At 44.2% G+C, this 17,777-nt stretch overlaps 2 protein-coding genes across 7 annotated transcripts in view; one reads left to right on the top strand and one right to left on the bottom strand.

Moving 5' to 3' along the window:
- SH3KBP1 (SH3 domain containing kinase binding protein 1) overlaps positions 1 to 17,777 on the top strand; it is a 330,852-nt gene that overhangs the window by 114,698 nt on the left and 198,377 nt on the right. The window lies entirely within an intron of this gene.
- Positions 5,775 to 6,115, bottom strand: LOC120241967 (60S ribosomal protein L36a-like). The gene has a single exon (XM_039247398.1). The coding sequence runs from the start codon at positions 6,113 to 6,115 to the stop codon at positions 5,795 to 5,797; it is 321 nt and encodes a 106-aa protein (XP_039103329.1). The 3' UTR covers positions 5,775 to 5,794.

Genomic DNA, 17,777 nt, shown 5'->3' with positions numbered 1-17,777 from the left:
ACTAAGAGCAGATTCTCAAAGAGATATTTGTACACCTTTGTTCATAGCAACATGTCCATAATAGCCAAAAAGTGGAAGCAACCCAAGTGTCCAGTAATGGATGAATGAATAAACAAAATGTGGTCTATACACACAATAGAATATCATTCAGCCTTTAAAAGGAGGGAAATTGTGACACATGCTATAAAATGGATGAGCCCTGAGAACCTAGTGCTAGGTGATATAAACCTGTCACAAAAAGGAAGATACTAGAGTAGTCAGACTCAGAGACAGAAAGTAGGATAGTGGTTACTAGGAGCTGGGAAGAGGTTGGAATGAGTAGCTATTGTTGAATGAGTGAGAGTTTGAGTTTTATAACCTGTTGATTAATATTATTTATCTTTAGTCTGTTAATGCTAGATAAAGGCACATATTTCCAGGCACAAATGAAGAGACTTTCCTGTCTCGGCTCTCATCAGTGGACAGTTTCTCACTACAAAATACTTCTTCAATCTCAAACCTAAGCTTTGGAAACCATGCACTTAAAATCAGGGCTTTGTACTTCCCAGAATGAGTTTTTTTTTTTTTTTTTTTAAAGATTTTTGTTTTTACTTAATCTCTACAACTAACATGGGGCTCAAACCCACAACCCCAAGATCAAGAGTCACATGTTCTACTGACTGAGTTGGCCAGGAGCCCCTGGAATGAGTTATTCTTAAATTTTTTTGATGTTTATTTCTTTTTGAGAGAGAGAGACAGAGAGACAGAACACGAGTAGAGGAGGGAGAGAGAGAGGGAGACACAGAATCTGAAGCAGGCTCCAGGCTCCGAGCTGTCAGCACAGAGCCCAATGCTGGGCTTGAACTCATGAACCACGAGATCATGACCCGAGCTGAAGTCAGACACCTAACCAACTGAGCTACCTAGGCGCCCCTGGAATGAGTTATTCTAAGCTGAGCTTTTGGATGGGTCTTTCTTCTTTAGGGGATGAGGGTGGGAAGTGAGAGACCTTCCAATAATATGCATTAACCTTTGTCATAAAATTATTAGAAAAAAATGAGTCTTTTTTCTTTTTAAAATTATCTTTCACTGGAGAAACCCTTTGCAATCCTGTCACACCTCTAAGAAGACCTCAGGGAAAAGAATGGATTTTGCCAAAAAAATTTTTAGAAACTTCTGTATGGAAAAAATTAGAATCGATAGAGTAAATAGATAGTCAACAAACAAGGGAAATTCTGCAACATGTGAAAGATGAAGGGACAATTCTTTAATATTCAGGGAGCTCTTAGAAATGAAAGGAAGGGGCACCTGGGTGGCTCAGTCGGTTGAGCGTCCGACTTTGGCCCAGGTCATGATCTCAAGGATTTGTGAGTTTGAGCCCCACATGAGGCTCAGTGCTGTCAGCACAGGGCCCGCTTCAGATCCTCTGTCCCTCTGTCTATCTCTGCCCCTCCCCTGCTCGTGCTCTTTTTATCTCAAAAATAAATAAAGAAAAGGACAGATACCATATGTTTGCACGTATAGGTGGATTAGGAGGAACTTAACGGAGAACCATGGGGGAGAAGAAGGGAAAAAATAGTTGGGGAGAGGGAGGGAGGCAAACCATGAGAGACTTTTGAATGCTGAGGACAGGGGCGCCTGGGTGGCTTAGTCGGTTAAGCGTCCAGCTTTCGCTTAGGTCATGATCTCGCGGTTCGTGGGTTCGAGCCCTGCGTCGGGCTCTGTGCTGACTGCCAGCTCAGAGCCTGGAGCCTATTTTGGAGTCTGTGTCTCCCTGTCTCTCTGGCCGTCCCCTGCTCATGCTGTCTCTCTCTCTCTCTTTCCTAGGAATAAATAAAAATATTAAAAAAATACATTGAATGCTGAGAACAAACTGAGGGCTGATGGGGGTGGGGGAGAGGGGAAGGGGGGTGATGGGCATGGAGGAGGGCACTTGTTGGGATGAACACTGGGTGTTATTTGGAAATCAACTTGACAATAAACTAAGAAAAAAATAAACATTAAAAAATTTTTAAAAAATGGTTAACAGTTTATCAGCACATACAGGTTAAGTTCCAAATCACTTTGCATTTGCAAAAAAATAAATAAATAAAACATTAAAAAAATAGAAATGAAAGAGAAAGAGGCACATTTCACAGTGGAACTGACGGACATGAGCAGACAGATCACCAGAAAGGAAAAACCAGATAGATGATAAGCATATGAAAAACTGATCAACTTTAATTTGTACTAATTAAAGAAATGTAAATTAGATTTTACTTTCTGTTATCAGATTGGCAAAAATTAAGAAGTTTCAGGATACGGAATACAGGGAAATTGGTACTCATTCATGTTATTAGTGGGAGTGTAATTGAGAAAAACTGGAGGCTAATCTTGTTTGTCTAAGTAAGGATGCACACAGAGTGCAAAGTGAAATAAAGAAATTTCACTTTTGCAATGTGTCCCCCGGTCACACACGTGTATTTGTGCAGAGTTATAGACACGGTGATTCCCAGTGTAGCATTGTCTTAAAGACTTAAGACCAACGGATAGTTTCACGTGGGCTGTAGTCTGGAGGGGAGAGGACTTCCTCTCCAGCCCCAGATTACAGTAAATTACCCGTATAACTAAGAGTACAGCAATATAGTGCAAGGAGGACAGCCTTGTGGCAGGAGCATATGAAGTCTCTATCAGGGTGTATTTCATGCACCGGTCTCTGCTCCTAGATCCCAATGGTCTACACAGCAGTGGAGATTCTGCCAGATCTCAGAAACAGCCAGTTTGCTGTGCCATGAGTTTTCACCATCAGCATTCCAGAAGGAGCCAGCAGTGACAGCTGGTGTACTTCCGTTTATGGTATGGTGAGAAACATGCAGCTCCCCTGGTTCTTGAACAAAACTCCACTCCAGTGAGGCCATGTGTTCATCTAGGGGAGTAGAAGGCAGAGACAGTAGCCACATGTCCCTGACGGGATCTCTGCTCTGATTTTCTATCCCCTCATTTTCCAAGGTTCCCCTCGCTGCCGCCNTTTGTTGTTGTTGTTGTTGTTGTTAGTTAGAAACAACCACAGGTCAGGGAGCTAGGTGTCAGCCCCAGCACTGAGCCCCAGCCCTGGCAGCAGCTCACAGCGGAGGAGCGCTCCTGAGTGTAACCCCCCCCCCCCCCCCCCGCTCTGACTTTGAGCTCTTTAATCTGGGTGGTTCTGATTGGTCAAACTGCCTAGTTCTGAAATCTCCTTTTCTGCACAACCAGATCATCCACTCTGATACTGGAAAATCCTACATTTGTATTCTGTGCAGCCATGGGGAAGAGGGGGCAGAGCTCTGATAGGAGAAGATGTCCAAGAGGCGTCGTCAAATGGAAGAAGGCAAGATGCAAAACACCATATATTGTATGAGTCCATTTGTGTTAAGAGCAAGTAGGGACACATGGCTCATTGATAGTTCCTAGGGGGACAGGACTGGGATTTCACTGGAAAGTGGGTACACCTTTACCTTTTGCATAAGATCCTCTCCTTGCATAAGCAAGCATGTATGCCTTTAAAATGAGTAAGTTTAAACATCAAAGTGATATATATGTATATAGATTAAAAACTGCATCATATAGACAGGGACATGAGTACCCAGCAGTGCCATGTTCCTTCTCATGTCCTTGTCTTCTGGGAGACAGTCACTTTGGAGTTCAAGCCGCTGCTGCTGTAGCACTTCTGAGTACTATGCAAGCAGTGCTGTCTCTTGGTTTGTCAATCCTAGGTGTTATGCTACTTAAGGGTTTCAGCTCAGTCACCCCCCTCACCCCACCTCCTGCTTACCCCATCCTCCCTATACGCTCACATCTCAGGTTCTGATCTAATCTATATTTAATGTTTTCATTACTATAGCAATGCTGATATTGAGTACTGAAGCAAGAATATATTATAATTCTTTTATAGAATGGTTTTTCCTATAGATAATAATTCTTTGTTTGTTGAATTATCCTAGGAGCTGCAAATCTTTTCATACCTTGAACTTAACAACTCTTTAAAATGCCTCTTAATCTCCCACCCCGCTTCCCCCATCCCCCCCGAAAATACCAGCACCTTCCAACTTGAACTGGTTGTTCTTTTTTTTTTTTTTATTTTTTATTTTTAAATGTTTTTATTTATTTTTGAGAGAGAGTGCAAGTGGGGGGGAAGCGGAGAGAGAGGGAGACAAAGGAGCTGAGGCGGGCTCTGTTCTGAGAGCGGAGAGCCCCACGTAGGGCTCTAACTCACAAACTGTGAGATCGTGACCCGAGCCGATGTCGGGCTCTCAACCAACTGAGCCACCCAGGCGCCCCTGAACTGGTTGTTCTTGAAACTGCTGCCCAGAAGTCAGCCAAGAAATTCCCAGCACCTCTCTGTCGTTAGTGACTGACCTGGGTCTGTGCTCCCTCACCCTCTTGTCTGACTCACTTGATTTGGCAGCCCGTGTGCTCCGGTAGCTCTCTTAGAAAGAGTGCATGGAAGGAAAGCTTTTGAGACTTCTAGAGCAGCCACGGTAAGGGTTGGATACTAGAAACTTTCTCCCTCTTAATACTCTCCCCACCCCTCAGTGCCTGGCCTGTGCCCACTGGCAGGTGGGGCTCCCCGTCCTGCTGACGGAGCCTGACACCCTTAGGACCCAGAGGCTGTGCCTTCATCCACACAATCTCATTCAGTCTTCAAAATATACTAATCACTCATTTTACAGCCCACAAAAGTGAGGCCCCCAACGTCACACCCTCTGCAATATCAGGGCCAGAACTTGAACTGAACGATCGGCTGTGTGAATGAGTGCTGCTACCCTCCCAAAGCCAGCTGTTCCCTACTGGAGAGAGAGTTAACAGTACTGGGCTCTAAGCCGTAAGTGCCAAATGCACAGTCATCGGTGCAGGGCGAGTCTGATTCTGAGCGGCCGTCTGTGCCTGCTTCCTGAGCACTTCAGCTCTAGTTCGCCATCCCTTGGCAGAAGTATCTTCCAGTCTTATTGATTGTGCATGTGTGTGAGCCATGTATGGGAGTGTGAGGGAGATTGATTTATAGTTCTGCTTCTAGCTCCTTGCGATAATTAAAATGCTTTGTCTATCATTCATATGAGCTCAGTATGATTATTTTTATTGCTGCAGTATCTGCTTCCAAGCAATGTAAGAATTTCACCCCCCCTCCCGTGCCTTTTGTGATATGAAATGCCTCATTACTTAGCAGTTTTCTGCTGATTGCACAGTTTAGCATTTGATCTTTTTGTTAACCACAGTCAGGTGACCATACATAGGGTAATTAGATTAACCTGCCCCTCCTCTTCTTTACTGAAACAATATAAAATCTGGTATTCTGTTGGCACATGCTTTCCTTAGATTAATGATCTTGGAGCTGCTGTGTGGAAATTTGCATAGCTCCCTACAGCTCTGAGAAATGAAAATGCCCAGCTGTCTAAAAGCTTTAATCAGGAAATGAGCATGAAATGGCATTGTTTTGTCACGGGCTTAGAATAATTTATTCTAGACAATCAAGTTATCCGAGATGGAAATGTATGTAAACATTCTTTCAGCACCCAGTAAACAGGTGCTTTTTTGTTAAAAATTCAAGAATTTCTTTACTTGGGAGTGGCTTTCAAATCATTGGTCCTCAGCACTGCTCACTTCTTACAGTTCATTCTATGATGATATTCCTTGTGTCTCCTCTTTTTTTTTTTTTAAACCATCAAGCATAAATTTCCCCAAAAAGGGAACTTTATTGAGGGCACTGGTTTATTTCACACTCAAAGGATCAGCTGTAACCAAATGAAGTGAATATAACCTCAAGATTTTATTGTCTTCATAATGTAACAAAATACGAAGCTTAGAACTGGATCACTTGGCCTTTTCTCTTCTTATCTCCTCCCAGTTCAAAATGCTTGCATCTCTTAATAGCCAGCATTCTCTTAGATCTGTAGTTGGGCTCAACACATTCAAGCCTCAGCACAATCTTCTTTGTAGTTTTAGGCTTTTTTCGGAAAATCGGCTTAGTTTGCCCACCATAGCCGCTCTGCTTCCTGTCATAACACCGCTTTCCCTGGGCATAAAGAGAATCTTTGCCTTTCTTGTACTGTGTCACTTTGTGGGGCTGGTGCTTGCCACACTTCTTGCAGAAAGTCCGGTGGGGTTTAGGAATGTTCATCATGGCTACGAGAAGGCTATCGGCATGGAAAGCTTGTGTCTCCTTTTTTAGGTGGCAATGGATGGAAGCTGGCCTTCCAGAGCAAGTGAAGAGAGCATATACGTGTAGGTGGGGCATGGCGTGACCACTAGGAGTGTGGGCTTGGCCCCAGGAGTGCCTGTCAGCCCTTGACTGTCTTGACCCCTCTTGGGACCCACTTCCCCCATCTGTCAAAGAGAGATAATGCTCCCTATTTCTTAGTGTGGCTGTGAGTGCTGGGTGAACTACTCCGTGCAAACCCTTAGAACAGTCCCTTGCTCCTAGTATTCATAATTGCAAGCTAATTCCATAGTTTTTAGATCTAGGAAAATGAAGAAGAGATTCAGTTTCTGTTTTATATGTAAGGGATCCCAGTGCATTTACAGTTTTTCATGAGTTTCTTAGTCTTAGAAGAAGTTGTGACTATAAAAATTCACATTGACCGAGACACATGTACTGCTGCCATTTATAGCTGCCACATAGTAGGCACTTAGATGTCTTTTAGAAGAATGATAGAGCTAATAATAATGGCCATCATTTATTGAGTGTCTGGGGGTGAAAGATGACTGAGACCTCTTCCTTACCCCTGAGGCCCTCACAGGGTGGCTGAGAGAGAGACTTAGAGGACAGGAGTCAGTGCTGGGACAGGGTTTTCCACAAAGGGCCCCAGGACACAGGCTCTTCATCGTCTTCAAAGCTGTTAAAAAGATGACAGAAATGGCTCTTAGTCTTCGGATGGCCCTTCTTTTTTCTCCAAGAGCAAGCTGTTTACCTAGCGTGTGATCCAACAATTCCTGTGTTTCCGAGAGTATTGCGTCATGGAGTAGGTACAATGTTACCAGAAACATTTAAAAAATTTTCCAGAAGAGGCTGTTGGAGAAAGTGCCCGCCCCTCAGGGAGCTTGGTTTGAGATCCTGTAATTAACCTTTTTGAGCATAATTAACCAATCTCACACTGTTTAAGTCTTGTTATACTTGTACTCTGGGCACTAAAGTGAACTGTATTCTACCTATGATAAAACTGCAAATAAGATTTAATATTGTCTTTTATAAGCATTTGATCTATTATTCTGGGTTGTTGTCATACCATTGATTACACTTATATTTCAAAATTTTTGAAAATTTTTTATCATATTAATTGAAAAGACACTTGATTAATGGGCCTGGTATGATTTTCCCATCTTAACTTTCTTATCTCCTCTTCTTGATGAAATAGATGGACTGAAGAGCTTTCTTTTAAGTTTTGTATCTGTTCATATGTACGACCATCACTGGGACTCAGTAACATTAGGATACTTAAAACTAGCAGCAGAAAGGATATAACTGAACTGTATTAGGGAGCAGTATCAATTTGCTTGTTTGCAGAAAAAGTAACAGTCGATAGTCTAATGATTGGGGAATAGTAAACACATTTCAGTCATTACTTTTTTAATGTTTATTTATTTTTGAGAGAGACAGAGCACGAACATGGGAGGGGCAGAGAGAGAGGGAGACACAGAATCTGAAGCAGGCTCCAGGCTCTGTGCTGTCAGCACATGGGGCCCGAACCCATGGACTGTGAGATCATGACCTGAACAGAAGTCAGATGCTTAACCGACTGAGCCACCCAGGAACCCCTCAATCATCACTTTTTAAATTAAAAAGCTGTATGGCTAACACAGGCACATGGTACCAATTAAAAGTGACCAAACGTATGCTTTCCCTGCCTCTCGGTCACCCTGTTCCCCTCCCTGGAGGCAGCCTCAGTTATCAGTTTGTTCTCTTACACAATGAGGCATGCACACACTTTCACACAAATGCTAGCGTCCGTCATCAGGCTTTCTTACTAGCAACACGTCTTAGCGATTATCCTTATTTGTACTTAGAGACCCGGCTCATTCTTGGAGAGAGTTGCATGGTATGGATTTACTGTAATTCATGTAACCAGTTCTCGACTGACACTCATTTACATTCTTTCAGTCTTGCTAATGTAAGCAGTGTTGTAACGATTAATCTTGTGCATACACCATTTGCACGTGTGCAAGCATACTTGCAGTTTAAATTCCTAGGAGTGGAAATACAGAGTCAAAAGGCACAGGCGTTTAAATTTTTAATAGATAATTGCCATGTTGCTTCCCACAGAGGTCATACCGATTTATATATCATTATTTTCTCATTGGTGAGTACGAGAGGGTATCTTTCTCTACACCAGAGCTAAAATGACATTGTTTTGGTTGTTGCCAAACAGATTTAAAAAACGATTTTTTGCATCAGTAGCACTAATAAATGCACTGGGTATCAGAGAGATCCATTGAGAGATGTAGTAGTATTTAGTATCTAGAAAACAAAATGACAACTCTTTGTAGTAAAAATTATATACATCCTGTCTATGTAGACTATTAACTTGTGGAGAGTTTAACTTGTGCTTACTATCCTCTATACTTATTTACCCTTTGCACGGATACCAGCTGCGGGCCAAACACTGTGCTACGTGCTCTGAGAACAGAGGCAGTATTCTGAGAGGGCCCAGACCCTAGAGAGGACTGGTGTGAACGTGATAATATGGTAGCTGTAAATGCTGCACTTTTAGTAAAAGGCCACAGCCAGAAGGATCCAGGTCTTCTGCCTAGTATGCGCCGCACAGATATTGTCAAATGAATGCCACTGTCATTTGCATTTTTCTTAGGAGTGTGGTTAAGTATCTTTTCATGGGTTTGAATCATTTTCTTCTACGAATTATCCTTTGCTATTTTTTGTTGGGTTATTGGTCTCTTTGCCGACGCTTTGTAGAAAGTGTTCTCGGTAACAGGCAACATTCCCCTACTTTGACTTTTGTTGATTAACTTTCTTCCTTTTCTTCTTTCTTTTTTTTTATTTTGTAGTTGTAGTTTTCTGTAATTCATCAGCCCTTTCTTTTGCGGTTTCTGGATTCTGTGTCAGAGTGTCAAATAGTCTTTCCCACTCTGAGATTGTAAAATATTTCTCGTGTATATTCTTCTAGTGTTTTTAAGGTTTCATTAATAATTTTTTAACTTTTATTTATTTATTTTGAGAGAGAGAGAGAGAGAGAGTGTGTGTGTGTGGGGGGGGCAGACAGAGAGGGAAAGAGAGAGAATCGCAAGCAGCATCTGCACTGTCAGTGCAGAGCCCGATGTGAGGCTTGAGCTCATGAACTGTGAGATCGTGACCTAAGCCAAAATCAAGAGTTGGACGCTCAACTGACTGAGCCACCCAGGCGCTCCTTTAAGATTTTATTTTTATTTTATTTTATTGTATTGTCTTGTATTTTATTTAATTTTATTTTAAAGTTTCTTGTGTATTTATTTTTGAGACAGAGTACCTGTGCATGTGCAAGCAAGGGAGGGACTGAGAGAAGGAGACAGAGGATCTGAAGCGAGCTCCCCGCTGACAGCAGAGAGGAGAGAGCCCAATGTGGGGCTTGAACTCACAAACTGTGAGATCGTGAACTGAGCCATAGTCAGATGCTTAACCGACTGAGCCACCCAGATGCCCCTAAGGATTTATTTTTAAATGAGTAAATTTATTTTGAATGTCTAATGTTCCTAGTCTAATAAAGAAATAGGTATTGCTTGTTCGAGGAAAATGAGGTACTGTGTGAATTTTCCTGCTGTAGCTTCTTCCTACTGCTCTTAAGCCAGATCTGCATCCTGTGAGGTGATAAGTTGCTTGTGATCCAGTGAACACCACTTGTGTGTCTGTAGGGATGATACGGATTTCCACGTTGTCAGAGCTTTCGTCTGAATTGAAAACACTGCCCATCATCTGTAAAAGGTGTCCTGCCCATAACGCCTTGCTAAATTGGCCGTTCACTTGACAGATATTTATTAAGGGCCCACTAAACCATATCCAAACAGCTGGTTGGTACTGACACCCTTTGATCCACTGGTAATAATCTAGATGTTTAGCAGGGCGCGGGCAGAGCACAGGCGCTGACTCCCACGCAGGTAACTGCGTTGCGCATGGACCAGGAAGCTGTGCTAGCTCTTTGGGACACGGACGCGGCTGGCCTTATCTTTGTCCAGCAGGTAGTACTTCCTGAGCTCCTTGCAGCGTTATTCCCATCCTGCTGGCTGGGAGCTTCTTGCCTGAGCTTGTGTTATCAGTGATTCTTGGGAGATAATACTGCAAATGTAGGACATTGCAAATACGTAGTTGAAGATTTACATAGAAACATGACAATAGGTATCCTGTTACTTAGAAAAAAACAACTTGTTTGAGGTGAAAATATCTTAGGTCTAATCTGTGATGAAATGTCAGAGCACTTTTCTGAGTGGCGACATATTTTGTTAAATACAAGAAAGCTCTTGTGTAGGAGATTGGCGTGGTTTCACTATATAATTTTTAGGGGGAGATTATGAAATATTTCAAGTATTTGAAAAAAATTAATAGCAAATACCAGTGTGTCTACCCCTTTGATTTATCAAATCCTCCTGTTTTGCCGTGTTGGCTTCAGATGGTGTGTGTGTGTGTGTGTGTGTGTGTATTCTTTGTAAGTCTCTCTAATGAAGTTGGTGCATTTCGTGGTTCAACAGCCTGGGTATTTTTTTAAAATTGTGATAATGAGATACATATTTTTTTTAGAGAAACAGAATCTTATCGCCAAAGCTCCCTTGGTGTTCTGCTGTTGCTTTCAAGGTACTTGCTGTGTCTTCCCAGGTGTCTTAAGATCGACTAGCCTTTTCTGAAGGGAACCAAGTGCTGGTAAACCCATCTCCATGAGCAGGTGATGTTCGTGGGGTGGCTGCTCCTCAAACTTGCCTTTAATGTGGGGGGCAGGCAGGAAGACATTATGCATGGAGAGGGTGGGCAATGTGCTATTTTAGGATTCTGTATTTATTCAAAACTCTCTTGCAGTAGATTTGCTGTAAGGGTTTGTTTTTATGATTTCCTTTTATCTCCTGCCAGGGGTAATTTTGCAAAAAGGTTTTCCATGAAATGGCGTAGGGGGCACAGCTGTGATCCCACAGGCGCACCGGGCCCGCGAGGGAGCCTTGCCTTCAGAAAGAAACCAGGTTTGAGGACAGGCTGATGAATGACTCCTCCTTTCCCCCTGCCCAGCTCCTACCCTGAGCTGAGGGGACCCAGTCCAGGCTCACTGTGAGGCTGGAGGAAGCCCAGGACCAGGGTTTTGTGCAGGTCAGGGCAGTCCTGAGCTCCCCCGGGGTCAGGGGCCGCAGCCCGCTCCAGGTGCCTGTGGTGTTGGGGGCAGGGGAGACGGAAATCCTGTGAGATGTGAGGAAAGCAGGTGAGGTGGAGAAGAGGGACCCCTTAGGGGGAGAAGTTCCACTCAGCTAATTGTGTCAATTAGATGAGTCACCTGTTGACTCACACCCACTTGGTAGGAAGCATCTGGCACATTCCAACCCCCAGTCCCCTTAATGTTGATCCCAGAAATCTTTCCAGTCCCTGAGATGAATATTAAGACACCCAAGGGGCGCCTGGGTGGCTCACTTGGTTAAGGGTCCGACTCATGATTTCCGCTCAGGTCATTATCCTGTGGTTCGTGAGTTTGAGCCCCGCATTGGGCTCTGTGCTGCTAGCACAGAGCCTGCTTGGGATTCTCTCTCCCTCCCCCTCTTTTTGCCCCCCCTTCAAGGTAAATAAATAAACTTGAAACAAACAAACAAACTTAAAAAAAAAAAAAGACGCCAAGCACTAGCTTTTCATGTTTTTGACCTTCTAGGATAAAATATTAGCACATCTCGATTTAAAAGAATCTGTTGTCTTCTGGCTTAAGCCTTCATGTTGTTATTTTAAGTGGAAACAGCATACAGTGAAGTGCAGAGATAATACACATAAATATAGTTCAAAGAAATTTTAGGTGTGCATACACCTGTGCAACCATCACCCAGACTAAGTCATAGAACCTTTTTTATCCTCCCAATTCTTACCTTCCCAGGGGCAACTGCTCTTTGGCGATCTCTCACCATTGATGAGCTCTGCCTATTGTTAACTTTGCGTAACAGAATCATAGAGTGTGTGATCTTGGTCTGGCTTCTTTCACTCGGCATTCTGACTATGATGTTCATCTGTCTTGTTAGGTGTCATTCTTTTTTTTATATCACTTTGCTATTTAATGATGACATTGATAATGACAATAAATAATCAATTTGTGTACTACTCTCCAATTTACTCTGTGACCCTGAAGACATGTCTGTGGTGGCATCAAAGCATTTAGCATTAGACTTATTTTAGAGGTGACAAAAGAGAGGCTTTCAGTATTTCCCTCAAGGTCACCTACCTAATAAATGATGATGCCAGTACTAGTTGTTGTTTGTTTTTGTTTTCACTTACCCATCATTCTCTCCATTTACTGTGAAGCCTGTATCTTGACTTGTGTCAAGGTTGGTAGTAGGATGAGAGGAGGGAGGGACTCCTAGACTGGACCTTCATTGATGTTTTACTGTGGAGTATTTTGGTTCATTGAAAGAAGTTAAGTTTCAACCAGGCCACTTCCCAGCACCTGTACAGTACGTAATGGATGAGGAGGCTGAGGAGAAAAGAGGGAAAGCCAACTTCGCAGCCTGCCGGGCAACTCCACTTATCAGAAAGCAGACTATGCTACTCTAGTTCCCAGTCGTGTACAAATTATGCATTTGCTCAGTGAGGCTGTTGTTTGCAGGCTGCTAAATGTGTCATGGCAGATTTTTGCTAGAGTGGCATTATTGGGGCTTTTTGGCCTCCAGATGTGGGTGAGCCATCTTGGGCTCTGATCAGCATAGTGCTTTGGAAAGCAGGAATGGTATGAGTTCTCTCTCTTCACTCTGGTTGTCCTTGTGACATAGTTTGAGTGTTACTGCAGGATTGCTATCTTATTCATGGCCTCAGTCCTACTGTGCATGCTGACTTTCACTGTTGGGGTGTCAGATTTGAGATAAAGAGAAGCTAGGTTTCCTTTACCTCCTAAAAGAGGTTGATGATTTTGTAGTATTTTAAAGCAAGTACAGTCATGGCTGATTTATATATGTGGGGATGTGTGAATTTCTATAAGTCCCCAGGGCCCACAATTCTGGCCCAGTGCGTGGCCTCTACCACTGGGATAGCAGAATCCAGATTCTTAACAATGGTTAAAAATATAGGCCTAGTGTTAGAAAGTGGAGATTGAGGGTCGGGCCAGGGACACTCAGTCCCAGGAAATCCGGAATCACATGACCTGGATCAGAACCTCGGATAGCTCCAGCTAACCGGATGCTGGCAGCTGCAGGCAGGAAGGAGTCACTCCAGTGCCAAGTCCACCCTCCTCTGCAGCAAAGAGCTTTTATGTGTGGATGAGAAAGGACTTCAAGGATCTGGGCCTCAGTGCTGGTGGGTTTATGGATGAAACAGTACCTTATATTCTTGAGCTGTGGAGGGAAGTGAAAATTCCCACTGGAGCCAGGGGTGGGGTGATTTTGAGTCTCCCTTCTATAGCCACGACACTAGTTTTTCCTCAGAGGTGAGCTGTAGCAGGAGAGCCCTTCCCAAAAGGCCCAGAGTTGGGTCCCATGGCTCACTCTGCGTGTTAACAGCTTTGTGGCCTTGGGCTGTTCTTGTATCTTCTCTGACTGGGTCTCACAATTCTTCTTCTTCTTTTTTTTTTTTTTTTAAGTTTGTTTGTTTAGAGAATGGGGGAGGGGCAGAGAGAGAAGGAGAGAATACCAGGCAGGCTCCACACTGTCAGTACTAAACCCACTGTGAGGCTCTAACTCACAAACTGTGAGATCATAACCTGAGCCAAAATCAAGAGTCGGATGCTTAACCAACTGAGCCACCCAGGCACCCCTGGTCTCTCGATTCCTATAGGCAAAAATATATCAGTTTGGAAGAATCAAGGTTTTATTTTTTTTTCAATAACACAATAACAGTGTTACTGTGAGGAACAAGTGAAAAAATATCAGCTAAAACACTTTAATTTCTATAAGTCTCTGCCAGTGTAAGGTTGTGTCATTGCTAGCATCGCTGCCTACTTTTAGAACCTACCACTAGGCGTCCATGACATCAGATGTCTGTGAAAGTCGATGTGTTGTTAAAGAAGTGCATTTCCCGTCTTACAGTTGCACGGTAACTGGGTCCATGGGGCCAGCGCTTGTGTCAGATAGGTTCAGCCAGGACCCAGGACCCAGGCATTTGTGGTTTACTATTCAAATTTAAGAAGTTTTTAAATGAAAGGGTATGTCCTGTGGTCTTTTGGAAGTAATTGGAGAATTTCATTAGGGGAGTGACAAGAGCATACGTTTGTTGTGGGAGAGCATCTCTGGTGGCAGGGTGGAGGCTGACCTGAGAGAGGCCAGAGGCAGGGAGGTATTATTGCCACTCTCGCAGGACTCAGGAAGAGTGGTCAAGGGATGAGCTTTGGGGGTGCCGGGTGGCTCAGTTGGTTAAGCGTCTGGCTCTTGACTTCAACTCAGGTCACGATCTCACGGTTTGTGATCGAGCCTCACGTTGAGCTCTGTGATGGCAGTGTGCAGAGTCTGCTTGGATTCTCCCTTTCTCCATCTCTCTGAGCCCCTCCCCTGCTTGTGTGCTCTGTCTCTCTCTCTCTCTCTCTCAACATAAATAAATAAATTTTAAAAAAAGAGATTGGCTCTGGATTGGGGCAGGTTGGGTTTCAGTTCTGGCTCCTATTTATTTGGCAAGCCTCCTTAAGGCTCTTGGCATGTGCATCTTTGGTGAATAGGGTTGTTGTCAGTCTAGAAGTCGCCATCGAGGTGAAGCTCTCAGAGCACCTCCGTTTGGCATGTGGCATGCACTCACATGTTAGCTAGTGTTTGTGTGTATGTTTTCTTATGGTAAAATATATATAGCATACAAGTTGCCACTTTAAAAACATTTATTTTTTGGGAAAGCACAGGTGGGGGAGGGGCAGAGAGGGACAGAGGATCTCTGGCGGGCTCTGCACTGAGAGGCTGACAGCAGCGAAACTGACGTGGGGCTCAAACTCATGAACCGCGAGATCATGACTTGAGTCGAAGTCGCATGCTCGCCCGACTGAGCCACCCAGGTGCCCTGCCATTTTAACCACTTAAAATACATAGTTCAGTGGCACTAGCTACATTAAATGTGCAATAGTTGTCATTATCTCTATCCAAAACTTTTTGGTCACCCCAAACAGAAATTTGGTAACCATTAAACATTGACTCCCTCCCCCTCCCACTCCCTGGTAACCTCCAGTCATTTTGTCTCTATGAATTTGCCTAGTCTAGCTGCATTATATAAGTGGAATCATATACTATTTGTCCTTTTGTGTCTGGCTTATTTCACGTAGCACAGTGGTCTCTAGGCTCATTCATGTTGTAGCATGTATCAAAACTTGATTCCTCTTTGAGGATGAATGATATTCTGTTGGATGTACAGACTACATCTTTATCCAACCTTATCCTCTGTTGATGGACACTTTGGTTGTTTCCACCTTTTGGCTACTGTGAATAATGCTGCAGTAAATGTTGGTATACAAGTATCTCTTTGAGTCCCTGATCGCAGTACTTTAGTGTGTGTAGCTAGGGGTCGAATTGCTTGGTCACGGGTGGGTCTTTGTTTAACTTTGAGGAACTAGTATACTGTTTTCCATGGTGGTTGCACCATTTTATATTCCCATCGGCAAAGTACAGTGGTTCCCGTTCCTCTACATCCTCATCAATACTTATTTTCCTTTTTAAAAAATTCTAGCCATTTGTATATCTTTTTGAATAAATGTCTCTTCAAGTTCTTTGCCATATAGCCATGGTTTTAGGGCAGTATAGGAGGAATACAGAGAAACAGACATTGAGGAAGTAGATAGAGCCCAACTCGGTGACTGGTTAGGTAGGGGGTTAACACTGAATTTTTCAACCTGGGTAAGTGGGTAGATGTGAACTCTCAAGCAAGATAGCTCCCTTCTGTTCCAGAAAAGGGGCAGGTCAGAGGGAAGATGTTGAGTTTGGTGTGTGTGTGTTTGGGGGGGTGGGGGGGGGCTGCATTGAGCCTGATGTGCCTGGATGTTGTAGGCAGAGTCTGTAGGATGCAATGCCATACCCATGTGTCAGGTTTCTCTGGAAAAATACAGGGCATATTTTAAGTTTTGTCTTCTCCTTGCTTCCATCTAAGAGGGAACTTAAGAAATGTGGTCATTGTTAGGCTTCTCTGTGTGGCGAATTTAAACGGTCATTAGCAGGGGACAGGGAGGGTGGTGGAATCTGGGATTTATGAACCAGCCTCTCTCCTGGTGCCATGGTCTTAGCCCGTAAGCACCGGCTCGATCAGGTCAGTCCTTCCATCCTCATGGGGTGCTGCTCTGAAGCCTTGGGTTTGAGTATTCTTAGAATCACAGCTTCTAGGGGTGCCTGGCTGGCTCAGACACTGTACAAGGGGACTCTGGATCTTGGGGGCGTGAGTTTGAGCCCCATGATGGGTGTAGAGATTACTTAAAAACAAACAGAACAGTCATAGCTTCTAACTCTTTCTCTAGTGACTCCTCCAGTCTCTCAAACATTTGCGCCTCCCTCACCCATCCCCACCTGCATGTCTTTAGAAGTTAGTGCCAAGCAAATGCTTGACATGTTGCCCATAACGCACTGCATTTCTCTTAATGAGTCCTTGGTATCACCATGTCCTGTGGTGTCCAGGTGTGAAATTTGTGTGTGCACAGTCGTATCCACACTGCAGTGGATGGTGAGGTCTGAGTGACTGTTCTACCCCAAAGAAGCAACCTCAGGGGAGTGAGCCCCATGGTGGCTTATTTTCTTTACTTCTCATGCCAGAGCAGCCTGGCAGCCATCACCCAGAAAGCGACCCCTCATGTGGCTCAGGTGGGCAGTGTTTGTAGATTGTCCCCTGATGCCACCTGCCTGTGAGGCTGTAGAAACCCCCCTGCAGCTGCTGGTACAGCAGGTGCCACGGCTGCTGAGGCGGGAGTCTGTGTACGTACACACGCAAGCACACAGCTCTGTGCCGGCTTGGCCTGAAACACCGGCTGAAACTCTCAACCCACCAAAGCGCCAGCCGCAGTTACTGGTTTCCGGTGGGGCCCTCGTGAGGGAGGGAGGGTGAGGCTGCTGTGAACTGAGCTAGCAACTGGGGAATTGGATATGGTAACTAACACTCAGGTGTGTAGGAAGCTGCCGGGCAGTGGCTGTGCTTTGACAAGCTTCTTTTCTTTCTTTGTGCCTCTGCCCTCTACCCAGGCTGAATCTCAGCCCCCCACCTAATGTACCGTCTTCGTGTTCATCCCACAGAAGGAGCCCGTCCACATTTCTTGCCCCATGTTCCTCCTAAAGAACGCTTGCCTCATCCTTGAGCCCTTCCTGCCACTCAGCCATGCTCTCGCCCCTTAGCTTTCACTTTTTCTCAAGTCAGTGTCCTCCTGGGCTGCTCCAGAAACCCTCGGCTCCAGACCTGCGGTTTGTGAGTTACTATCATTTCGGGGTGTTGATGCTTTCAAAACTAATTATGTAAATTATTAGAGTAATTGGAAGTAATTCTATCAGCCATCAGGTTTCTGAATTCTGTATCTTTTTATTTAAAAAAATTTTTTTAAACATCTTTATTACTTTTTTGAGGTACGGGGAGAGATTGTGAGAGGGGGAGGGGCAGAGAGAGAGGGAGACACAGAATCCAAGGCAGGCTCCAGGCTCCGAGCTGTCGTTACAGAGTTCGACGCGGGGCTCGAACCCCCAAACCATGCCATCATGCC

This window comes from Hyaena hyaena, unplaced genomic scaffold, assembly GCF_003009895.1.
Source record: "Hyaena hyaena isolate Hyena2069 unplaced genomic scaffold, ASM300989v1 scaffold_295, whole genome shotgun sequence".
NCBI lineage: Eukaryota > Metazoa > Chordata > Mammalia > Carnivora > Hyaenidae > Hyaena > Hyaena hyaena.
Note: the sequence above shows the minus strand (reverse complement) of the source record. Positions and strands in the feature narration are given on the sequence as shown.

Bases quoted from the DNA above. Each gene is read 5' to 3' on its own strand.
- LOC120241967 (XM_039247398.1), bottom strand. From the start codon at position 6,115: ATGATGAACATTCCTAAACCCCACCGGACTTTCTGCAAGAAGTGTGGC.